This window comes from Leptopilina heterotoma, unplaced genomic scaffold (genome assembly GCF_015476425.1).
Source record: "Leptopilina heterotoma isolate Lh14 unplaced genomic scaffold, ASM1547642v1 Lhet_52, whole genome shotgun sequence".
Classification (NCBI taxonomy): Eukaryota; Metazoa; Arthropoda; class Insecta; order Hymenoptera; family Figitidae; genus Leptopilina; species Leptopilina heterotoma.
In genome coordinates, this window is record NW_025111114.1 from 5056324 (window position 1) to 5068883 (window position 12560).

The following is a 12560-nucleotide window of genomic DNA, read 5'->3' on the forward strand; positions in this document are numbered from 1 at the left end:
AAATATTTTGAAAAGGTTTCAAAGTAGAATCTTTGAAAATTAGAATTTTCCATACTTTTAACTAACAAGTTTGTAAAAATATTTTGTAAGAAAAAAGAAGTTTTTTAAAATATTATATGACTTTATTACTTGGTTGTTTTAAATATTTAATAAAACATTGAATTTAACGATCATTCCGAGTTAGTAAAATTTTTCTGACTCGAAATAATCGTTAAATTTAATGTTTTATTAAACTTTTCTAAAAATTATCAAAAATAATTGATTTAGAGAAGAATTTTAGTGTAAAAATTTTAGAAAATAATAATTGAAAAATAATAATGATTAAAATTTGGCTCAAAATCAGGGAAATGTTAGCAAAAAAAGAGAATTAATTTTTTGTGTCAAATTTGGAAATGAGTAAAAAAAAGTTTTTCTTTTTGAAAAAAAATCAATTTTTTATTGGAAATAATTTTTTTGAATTCATTGAATTGGAAAATGTGAGAATGATATTTCGATGACCCCGTCTGCACGCAATTGACTCAACTCCCTTCAGACGGGACACGTTTTATTATGTAGTGTGTGCAGTTTAATAGAAAAACTTTTCTACGTATATATACATATATACATAAAATTGTGGGTGAGTTGGGTGTCCCGGTCACGGCGCAGCCACGAAACCACTATACCTGCGTTCGCGAATCTGTGTCACGCCGGGTATTGGGGGTGCAAACCCCCAACGCATTCCGGCGACCAGTGCACTTCCACCCTCATGAGGGTTCACCGCCTGCAAAATTGTTCGCATAGTCAGAATTGTTTTTTTTCCTTTTTATTTTTCATTTTGCAAATATTCTCCGCTTATCACCGCCAAATATTCTGAGACCAAAATAATGCATCTGCATTTATACTCAATGAGACAATAAATACGGATATTCACTCATTTAATATTGAGGTAATAATTAATTTTTATTCACTACTTTTAATTTAATTTTTCTTTTTTTTTAATTAAAAATTAAAATTTTTTAATTAAAATTTAATTCGCTTTCTATTTTGTAGTAAAAAAAAAAATAAATAAATTTTAATAATTTCTAAAATAAAAAAAAAAATTATTCGAAACTAATTAAAAATTGTGTTTTTGCAGATTTAAAAATTTTCGGGACCAAGAAAAAACTCCATCCAATAACGGATTTTAAAAATACAGAGAAAATATATATATAGAGAATAATGTTCAATTTATATCAGAATTTTAGTAAAAATAAAGATGACTATGAATATCATAGGGAAACAGAGGTGACGGGTCACGATAGATTTTGCCAGGAGAGACCGGGAACGAGAAAAAAAAGAAAAAATGTTGGTCGACGAACACAAAGTGCTATTGAATTGGATTCGGGTGCAATGTTAACTGCCAGAGGTGTTCTTCAACGTGGACGAAGTGCAAGCATCGAGGAGGATGATAGCGATGATGAAAAAAATTATCCACTCACCAATAAAATTGATAGTCTAGCGAAAATTCTATTTAATCGTGTTTCATCTGCACGTGGCTGTCGTGAAAATGAAGTCAGGTATTTAGAAAGGATTTTTTTATTAATTTTATTCAGAAAAAAATTTTTTTTTCATCTTTCTTACTGAAAAGACAATTTAATTGTTTCGAAATTATTAATTAGTTAGGAATAAATGTGCTTTCGATTTTATTAATATTATGCGAATTAGAAAATTTCCTACTTTCTAATATTATTATTATATATAATAATCGTCGTGATTCCAGATTTCCGGATCTCTGTCCACACTTGAAGTTAGTTATAGTTATTCTTTTGTTTTTTATACGTTTTGATAGAAAATAGAAATATACATATACATATACATACATTAAAATAATCGTAAGTTTCCTTTCCGTTAGCAAATTATCTGCATTCATTTGTTTGTTTTGAAAATTTAATTTTGTGGGTTAAGTATTGGCATTTTTTATATATTTTTTAATGTCAAACTTTTTAATGTGGAAAATACTTTACTTATTAAATTGTCTCGACTCTTTGGTAAAAAATCTAAAATTATCAAAAATTATCAAAAATTCAAAAATCCGAATTTCTTAAAATTTAACATTCTTTCCTCTCTTTTATGGGAATTAGCTTCATTATTTTTGTGCTTTTAGAAAATACTTTACTTATTAAATTGTCTCGACTCTTTAGTAAAAAATCTAAAATTATCAAAAATTCGAAAAATTTCAAAAATCCGTTTTTCTTAAAATTCAACATTTTTTCTTCTTTTTTATGGGATTTAGCTTCATTATTTTTGTGCTTTTGAAAAATACTTTACTTATTAAATTGTCTCGACTCTTTGGTAAAAAATCTAAAAATATCAAAAATTCGAAAAAATTTAAAAATCCGATTTTCTTAAAATTCAACATTTTTTCCTCTCTTTTATGGGAATTAGCTTCATTATTTTTGTGCTTTTGGAAAATACTTTACTTATTTAATAGTCTCGACTCTTTGGTAAAAAATCTAAAATTATCGAAAATTATCAAAAATTCAAAAATCCGAATTTCTTAAAATTCAACATTTTTTTCTCTCTTTTATAGAATTTAGCTTCATTATTTTTGTGCTTTTGGAAATACTTTACTTACTAAATTGTCTCGACTCTTTGGTAAAAAATGTGAAATTATCGAAAATTATCAAAAATTCAAAAATCCGAATTTCTTAAAATTCAACATTTTTTCCTCTCTTTTATAGAATTTAGCTTCATTATTTTTGTGCTTTTGGAAAATACTTTACTTATTAAATTGTCTCGACTCTTTAGTAAAAAATCTAAAATTATCAAAATTCGAAAAAATTCAAAAATCCGATTTTCTTAAAATTCAACATTTTTTCCTCTCTTTTATGGGATTTAGCTTCATTATTTTTGTGCTTTTGGAAAATACTTTACTTGTTAAATTGTCTCGACTCTTTGGAAAAAAAATAAAAAATTATTAAAAATTATCAAAAATCTGAAAAATTGAATTTCTTAAAATTCAACATTTTTTTTCTCTTTTATACCATTTAGCTTTATTATTATTTGAATTTTTATTCAAAAGAAAAAATGGAAAACTGAAAAAATTTAGAATTTTTTAAAAATTACAGGCCTTTTCCATGATTTCCTTGATTTCCAGAAGCCTTTTAAAAATTCCATACCATTTCCATGATTTCCATGATTTCCAGATTCTGTAGTAACCCTGCTTTTGTCTGACTTTCTTCTAAATTATCGAATTCAGTGATTTCTGGGGTGAATTTGGTTAATTTGTAAAATGATTAATTTCTATTTGAATTCGTTTTTTTTGAATGTAGAAAATCTGATGTTAATTTAATTCTTTTTTCGTTATGCACGGCAAAAAATATTTAGCTGGATGAACTACAGATTTCACTTTAGTAGCGAAATTTTTCAGTGCTTCAATTAATACTTTCGTTATTCTAGAGAAACTTATCGCTATTTCAAGTAAAACTTTTTTCAGTGTGTAATAATTATTATTTCTTTAAAAAGTATTTAATTTAAAATGGCTTTATAAAATAAGCAATGCAAAAGATGAACCAGATACTAATTGTAATTGTTCTAGCCATAGTTTAAGTCTAGTAATGTAAATTCTATTTAAATTGAGACCATTGAGTGAAATTATTTGAATTTTAGTTAGTTAAATCTCTTTGTTAGGTTATAATAATTATTTCTTTAAAATTTTTTAAATTGTTTAAAATAAGCAGCCCCATACAACATTCCCGCGCGCTTGCGCGCGGATAGTTTGGCTAGTTAACTTTAATTTTTGAATATTTTCAGATTCGAAATTTAAAAAAATTCATTTATTAACTAATTAATTATTACTTTTTAATTTCAAAAAATTTAATAAAATTCTTCGGAATAATTCAATGATTTTCAAAAATTTAATTAAATTCTTCGTGGAATTAAATTGTTTTCAATAAAATTTCTCGAAAGAATTCAATTATTTTTGAGTATTTTAATAAAATTATTTGCTAAAATTCAAAATTTTCAAAATTTTTATACATATTTTTTCGAAAGAATTCAATTATTTTTAATACAATTTTGAAAGACAAAATTTTCGAAAGAATTCAATTACTTTTGAAATTTTTTTAGAATATTTGTTTATTGAGAATTCAATTATTATTTTCAATACTAATTAAAACAAAAAAGTCGCTTTAGTCGATTAAAAATAGAAGAATATTCAAACAAGTCGTTTATTCAATTTAGTTGTCACAAAAAATTTTATTTTGTATCTCCCTGATTCTTCATTGATTTCTAAATTCAATCATTCAAAACTCGAATAATTTCATGCTGAATAAATATTTAAATACTTCTTATTTCACGGGAAATAAAATTTTAATAAAGAAATTCTTAAAATTAATTTTTTAAAAATATTTCTAAATTGTTTATGAAAGACAATATTTTTACAATTATATACAATTAAAATATGTCCGAAAAAATTGAAATTTGGTAAAATTTTTTAAAAAATAATTAAAATAATTGAATTCTAGCGAAAATTTTATTATTTATGAAAATAATTAAATTCTAAAATTGAATTTTATTAAAAGCTTTTTTTAAATAATAGAACTCTTGTGAAAAATTCAATTACTTTTTTCAAAATAATTGAATTCTCTTGGAGAAATTTTACAAGATTTTTCAAATTAATTGAAATTTTCGAAGAAATCAATTAAAATTGTATTGAAAATAAGTGAAATCCTGATAAGAATAAATTTTATTATTTATATAAAAATAATTTAATTTTTTGCGAAGATTTTTATTATAATTATAAATTGACTTTTAGCTAAGAATTTTATTACAATTATTGAAAATAATTGAATTCTTGATAAAATTCAATTACTTTTCAAATTTTCAGTAAAAATTTGGTAAAATCTTTTAAAGAATAATTGAAATTTGGTAAAATCTTTGAAAAATAATTGAAATTTGATAAAATCTTTTCAAAATCTTTGAGTTTTTAAAAAATATAAAGAAATAATCAAATTTTTGAAGAATTTTAATTATTAATGATTTCTTCAAAATTTGAATTTTGTCTAATGTAGTGAATTTAAAAAAATTTTAATTTACTTCGTTCGAAGGTAATTGATTCTTAAAAAAATTATGATAAAACAATTCGAAGAATTATTTTTTTTTTTAAATTGTAGTGTAATTTTTCGAAAACAATTGAATTTCTAAAAAGAATTTTTGTATAATTTAAAAAAAACTAATTAATTTTTTGAAGAATTTTATTTAAAAATTTTGAATATTATTATTTTCTCCAAAATGTTAATGTTATTTTTTGTATATGTATTTAAATTTTCGGAATTCAAATGAACAAAATTTATTTATTTCTTCTTCAAATTAAATTTTTATTGCAATAATTTTACGTTCCTATAAAAAAAAAAATTAATGGTGAAGTTTCTAAATGTAAAATAATTTTTTTTATTTTCGTTGCAATCAGTAATTAATGAAAATATTTTTGATAAAAAATGTTTTGTTCATTTGAACGTTAAAAACTTACGAATCATTAAAAAATGATAAATAGAAAATAAACATAAATTAAAAATAAGAAACCATTTTTAGTATTCTAGAGACTCTCTCAGTAGAAACTTAAATTAAAAACTGAATAAAATTAACCTCGGGCTAGAAAATATTTTTCATATATGAAAAAGAATCTCGGAAATAGAGAGAAGGCAGTGTATTTTTTTTTTCATTATTTGTTCAACGAGAAAAAGCTTGCGTGAGATAATGTGAGTTCTCTACACATATTCTCATTGTCTCTCCAAGTATTGCATTGTCTTTTATCCTCATTGTTTTTTCTTAAGTGGCTGTCGTGTTAACCTGGACCTTTAAAATTTCTATTATACATTCTCAATAATATCGATTATTTGAAAAAAAAACTAAACTTGATTTTTTTCTAAATTTTCTAATTTTTAATTTCTAATTTCTAATATTCGAATGTATTTTATTAAATTTCAAAATCGGAAACCGAAAAATATTCCAATTTTAATCGAATTTACATAAATTCAAATTTTCCTTTACTTTATTTTTATAATTCTTATTTTAAAAAAATTGAATCGGAATTTCTCTTTTATAAAGAACAATTTTCGAATTAAAAAAATATTTAATTAAATTTAATAATTTCTAAATTTAAAAAATAATTTTTCAAAAATCTAAATAAGAAAAAATTTGAAATTACATACTTTATTCTCAATTTTAATAAAAAAAAATTGTTCATTTTGAAGTCGGAGATGAATTTGAATTATGAAAAAGAAAAGAAAAAGAAAAAATTCGCTGAAGAACTCAAGAAATTCTTCCACCGTGAACTTAATCCGCTTTGCGGGTCGAGGACCGATTTAACACTCTCGAGAGAAAAGAATTCTCCGCCTCAAGTTAGTTAATAGTAATGTGCTTTTTAAATTGAGAAAATTTTTCTACACTCAAGCAAATAAAATGACATTTTTTTAAAAAGACGAAATTTACTGTAAATTTATTTTTTTATCATTTATTTATTATATTTATTTTATTATTTTCATTATTTATTTTTTATTATCTTGAAGTAATGAAAAGCAATTGAATCAATTGCTTCAATTAACTCTAATTGTTTTAGTTGAATTAATTGCTTCAATTGAATGTAATAATTAATTTGAATTTAATAATTAAATTGATTGTGGTAAATAATTGAGTTTAAATTGCAGCAAATAATTGAATTGAATTTGAATTAAAGAGAGAAATTTGTGTGGGTAAATTGAATTAAATTAAAATATTTATTTTTCAATTAGAAACGGAAAGCATCAATACACTGCCTTGGGAAATGGATCTTCCGGTTGTGACGATGTTGGAGAATATGTGGAAATGGAAAAGCGATCGAGAGATCGTGCCCTATCGATTTGCACCACTTACATTCATGGAACTTCTCGCTACAATTTACTAAAACAGCTCAACAATATTGGTATTATATAAAATCAATTTTATTGAATTTTTTCTGTTATCTATAAATGTAATAAGACATTGTCCTCGATTTACTTTTCTCGAGAAGTAAAAATAATCCTCTCTAAATAATGGATTTTCACTCTTTCAAATATAGATAAAAAAAATTTACATTCTTGTGGAAAATTTAAAAAACTATATTTTAAAAAGAAGTGTTCAATAATAGAAGAAAAATTTGGTATTTGAGTGAAATGATATAAAGAGATAAATTAATAATTATTAACAATTATTAATAACCACCTAGAAAATGTTACACCGTATTTAATTTATTTATTACTATGCGCAAATGAACAAAAATTTTGTTTTATTAATTTTAATTATTTTCTAATTCGGAAAATATTAATTTTAAATTTTTGTAATTTTTAAATTAAAAATACTTGAAAAGAAAAAATATGTAAAAAATTTAGGAAACTTAGATAATGAATTTTACATTTTCAGGCTCTCGAATGGATAAACATTGGTTTATTGTCAGAGACACTTCATTGAAAACAGATAGAATTTTGACTTTAACTCCACTCACGAAAAACTGTCCAGTAGAAATTACACCGACAACGAAAGAAATACTGAATCATCTTTTTCTTGTTCTTCAACATCCCTACATTTCACCAGTGCTAAATATTGAATTCATCGAATACGAGGGAATGAATTACTCGATTCTTCTTCAGCCAATAAATCAAGGAAGTCTCAAGGATTTAATTTACGGGGTAAGATCTCGAAATTAATAATTAGTTTATAATCAGGGTTTAGAGGAAAAAAACAGTTGCTACAGGTCAGGGAATTCAGGGAAAAGTTAGGAATTTTTATTAAAAGTACTGGAGAAAATTAAATTTTTAAAATTTTAGAATTTTTAGAATTCAATTATTTTTAAAAGTAATAAAATTCTTCGAAGAAATTCAATTATTAAAAAAAAAAAGGTCAATATTTCAATTATAGCAAAATTCAAGTATTTTCAGGAATATTAATAAAATTCATTGCAAAATTCAATTATTTTTATAAATAATAGCAACTATTCTTTATTTTCTTTTTATTTTTCAATAACTTAATTCTTGAAGAACTATCATAAAATTATTAGGTTAGAAATTATTTAATGAATAATAAATTTTATCTAAATGTTTCAAAATTAATTGAATTTTAAAAGAAAATTTAATTAAAAATTTTAAAGAACTTAGATTTTTGAAAAATTTTAATAATTCAAATTCTTACTGAAATCAGTCAAATTTTTTAATATTAATTCGGTAATTATTAAAAATAATAATAGATTTATAGAAGAAAAAACACTAAAAAAAAAAATTGAATTTTGGAGAAGTTACAAATGATTGCAGAAATTCAATTATTTTCAAAAGTAATAAAATTCTTGGCAAAAATTCAATTATGTTGAAAAATTTTTTTAAATTCTCGTTAAAATTGCAATTATCTGTATAAATAATAAAATTCTTTTCCGAAATTCAATTATTTTCAAGAAATTTTAATAAAATTCTTGTCAAAATTTCAATTATTATCAAAAATTTTAATAAAATTCTTGGCAAAATTTCAATTATTTTCAAAATTGTTCCAGATTTCAATGATTTTCATTATCTCGTATTTTAATAAAAATTTCCAAAAGCATTCAATTATTTAAACAACAAATTTTAATAAAATTCCACGCAAATATTTAATTATTTTCATAAATAATAAGAATTTCTCAGGAATTCAATTATTTACAAATTTTTTTATGTCTTTTTTCGTCATAATTCAATTATTTTTATAAATAATAAACTTTTAAAATAGGAATTAAAATAATTTCCTTAATATTAAAACTCATCGAAGAATTTCAATTATTTTTAAGAATTTTATTAAATTTCCTCAAAATAATTCAATTATTTAAAAGTTTGTTGATAAAATTCTTTATGATAAATAAAATATTTTCAATAAAATTTTAATTAAATTTCTCCGAAAAGTTTAATTATTTTCGAAAAAGTTAATCAAAATTTTCTAACAAAAATTCAATTATTTTCATAATTTATAAAATCTTTCTCGGGAATTCAACTACATATTATAAAGAATTTTAATAAAATTCTTCGCAGAAATTTCATTATTTTAAATAATTTTAATAAAAACCTTAGCAAAAACTTTATTATTTTAAATATTTTAATAAAATTCTTTATAAGAAAAAAATTTAATTAAATACTTTGAAAAAATTTAATTCTTTTCCTAAATAATAAAATTCTTCGTAGAAATGCAATTTTGGTGAAAAATTTCGTTAAATTTATTTAAAATTGAAGAATTCACTTATTTTTAATACAAAGTTGTCAAAAGAATTCAATTATTTAAAAATTTGTTGATAAAATTCTTTATAAGAATTCAGTTTCAAGAAACATTCAATTATTGAATAAATTATTAATTTTTATATTTAGATAATTGAATTCTCGTAGAACTTTCTAAATAAAAATTACTTTAAAAATGAATTTTAGTTAAAAATTTAAATAATAATTGAATATTAGAAACATTTTAGAATGAATTAAAATTTTCTGCAAGGATTCAATTATTTTTATAAATAATAAAATTCTTTTTTTAAGAATTCAATTGTATTAATAAATAATACAACTCATTTTGTTTACATTTTTTATGAGAATTGAAATATTTTCAATAAAATTTTAATTAAATTCCTCAAAAAAATTTAATTATTTTCAAATATTATAAAGTCTTCATAAGATTTCAATTATTTTCATAATTAACAACATTTTTCGCAGGAATTTAATTATTGTAAAGAATTTAAATAAAATTCTTCGCAAAAATTAAATTATTTGAAAAATTTGATAATATTATTTATGATAATTGATTTATTTTTTTTAATTAATAAAATTCTTTACAGGAATTTCATTATTATTTAAAAAAATTTCAATAAAATTTGTTACAACAAAATAATTTAATTAAATACTTTAAAAAAACTAAATTATTTATTTATTTTCTCGTAAAATTTTTTAATAAAAATTTATTTAAAAATGAATTTTAGTTAAAATTTTATATAATAATTGAATATTAAAAGCATGAATTTTTAGAAATAAATTGAATTTTGAAAAGGTTTCAATGTAGAATCTTTGAAAATTAGAATTTTTTATACTTTTAAATAACAAGTTTGTAAAATTAATTTTTTTGAAAAAGTTTTTGTTGAAATTATTTGAAGTTTTTATTTTCAAATATATATATATTATATCTAATTGAAGAATTTCCGAATAATCGAAATTTTTGATGAAATTGAATTACAAACAAATGGATTTAAAAATTCTCAAAGTACTTCTTCGAAAATTATTAAAAATAACTGATTTAAAGAAGAATTTTAGTTAAAAATTCTAGAAAATTGTAGGATTGAATGAATAAATAAAATAATAATTAAAAAATAATCATAAAATTTGACGTTTAAAGAAATTTGCAAAGAAAAGTATTAGAACATTTTTTTGAGTATCTAATAATTTTTAGAGTGAATCAGAATATTTTTTAGAGTCAGGGAAAAAGTTAAAATTTTGTCTGAAAATCAAGGAAAAGTTAGGAAAAAACAAAATTAAATTTTTGTGGGGTAACCCTGATAATTTTACAATTTTTTGAAACTAAAAACAAAGAATCATTGGTAAATTAATTGTGAAATAACCTTTAATAATTTTCGAGAAATAAATGTTAAAGAATTTTTTTTTTTTGCGAAAATAGAAATAAAGTAGAAATAAAATGGAAATTTAGAAGTTATTTTTAAAATAAATGTTGAATAATGGAGATAAAAAAGAGTGTCTTTTGTTGAAGATTGAGAGAAACTGTTGGAATGAGGATTGGGGTCAAAAATATTCAGCTCGAGGCAAGGGTCTTCCTTTACCCCAAATCCAGCAAATGGGTCGGCAAATCCTTGAGGCACTTGTCTTCTTGAAAGAACGTGGATTTCCAACAGTCACTCATTTACATTCTGGCAATGTTGTTGTTCAAAATGGAGTTGCTCGTCTCGCGGGCCTAGAAAATACACTTCTCGGCTTCACAAGTCGAACTCACACGATAATCACTTCGAGATTAGTGCATCACAATTCTATGGACACTATTTGTTTTGGTACTGAAAAACGGAAAAAAAGAATTTTAACATTTTTATTCAATTTTTCTTTTTTTAACTAAAATTTTTCCTTTTTTCAGGTCACATGCTTTTTGAAATGTGCACTGGATACGAATTATGTTCCTTTAAACCCTCTTCAGTTCACTTCACGGATCTTCAGAAATATCCTAAAGTATTTTTCTTCTTATCGATGATTTTTTGCTATTAAAACTAATTTTGTCATATAACTTGTTTTTTTTTATTTATTTATTATTCTAATAAATATTCAATAAATATTGTAAATACTAATTTATTATTTATTTTGGGGAAATAAAAATTTGCTATTTAATTTTCAGGTGAGTAGATTTTTGAAATATTTATTCGAGGGACCTCAATATCCGAGTGTCGAGGAACTTATCGTTCACGATCTTTTCAGAAATATCGACCTTCGTGAAATGCGAAGTGCTCCAGTTACAGTAAGAATAATTTCCTCACAATTTTTCTCCTTCTTTCATAATTATAATATTATTACTACAACAATTTTATTTCTTTAGATATTTCGTCCAACTCTGACACCATCAATTGTAAATTTACTCGATGGCATCAAGAGATCAAATTCAAGCACGCGGTAAATTTTTATAAATTATACAAAAAAATAATCGTAAATAGTTTAAAGAAACAATTATTCAAAATTTTTTACTCTAATAATTTACTTATTTTTTAATTTTAATTTTCGGACAAACAAAGAAACCTTTTTTTGTTCGTTTAAAAAAAAATTTTTATTTTGCATGCTTAGCAGACATAGGCATAGGTCACGATCACCAAACCAAGTTTTATTAATGCGCAGATATTGGTAAATTATCATTTAAAAAAAAAGAAATAAATTCATTTTGAAAGAAAAATTTACCATTTGTCTCTTTTTCAGAATTTCATCACTCGACAGTGACGATATGATTTCTCTAAAAAGTCCAGAGACGGAATTCAATAAAGATTCGTTGCTTGCTCATATTTACAACGAGCTTTCAAACACAACTATTTAAAGAAGATTACAAAAAAAAAAAAATAAGAAACGGGAACAATTTTCTTCTGCTTCTACTTCTTTACCTCTACTTAACTAAGTGCCAAAATTAAAACAAAAGCGAACGACATTTGTAAAAGAAAAAAGACTCGAAACTGCGATTCTAATCACTTTAAAGTTTAAACTATAGGAAAAATTATTTAACTACTGATGAATCTTAACTTGAAAGGAAAAAAAAAAAATATATATATATATATATTAAAAATTATAAAATAAAATATCTATTCGTAAATTTATAAACGTCCTGATATTATACGTCAATCAATAAATCTACACTGTCTTTAATTTTCATTTTGCCTTTTTTCTTTCTCGAATTCTCGTCTCTAAGGCGCAAAAAAAATCGATTAAAAATACGACAAAATTCTTTTTACAGGAAAATATGAATGTTTACGGATAATGAGTACAATTTATGAATTTTAATAATTTCTAAAAATTACAATTATAACCCTTTCTGAATTCAATTATTTTCTACAATTTTCA

At 22.3% G+C, this 12560-nt stretch overlaps 1 protein-coding gene across 3 annotated transcripts; it reads left to right on the forward strand.

Annotated features, from left to right (window-relative positions):
• Window positions 1-508: 508 nt before the first annotated feature.
• Window positions 509-12371, forward strand: LOC122507924 (slowpoke-binding protein). 3 transcript variants are annotated; one of them, XM_043620936.1, is made up of 10 exons: window positions 509-925; window positions 1115-1535; window positions 6750-6919; window positions 7396-7661; window positions 10729-11023; window positions 11104-11195; window positions 11359-11478; window positions 11557-11630; window positions 11802-11855; window positions 11928-12371. In XM_043620936.1, coding segments are annotated over exons 2-10 (1410 nt in total). In that variant the 5' UTR covers window positions 509-925; window positions 1115-1197; the 3' UTR covers window positions 11929-12371. The 3 variants fall into 3 exon arrangements, with proteins under 3 accessions (XP_043476871.1, XP_043476870.1, XP_043476869.1); XM_043620935.1 differs by having other exon boundaries at window positions 511-925; window positions 11799-11855; XM_043620934.1 differs by lacking the exon at window positions 11802-11855 and having other exon boundaries at window positions 518-925.
• Window positions 12372-12560: the final 189 nt, after the last annotated feature.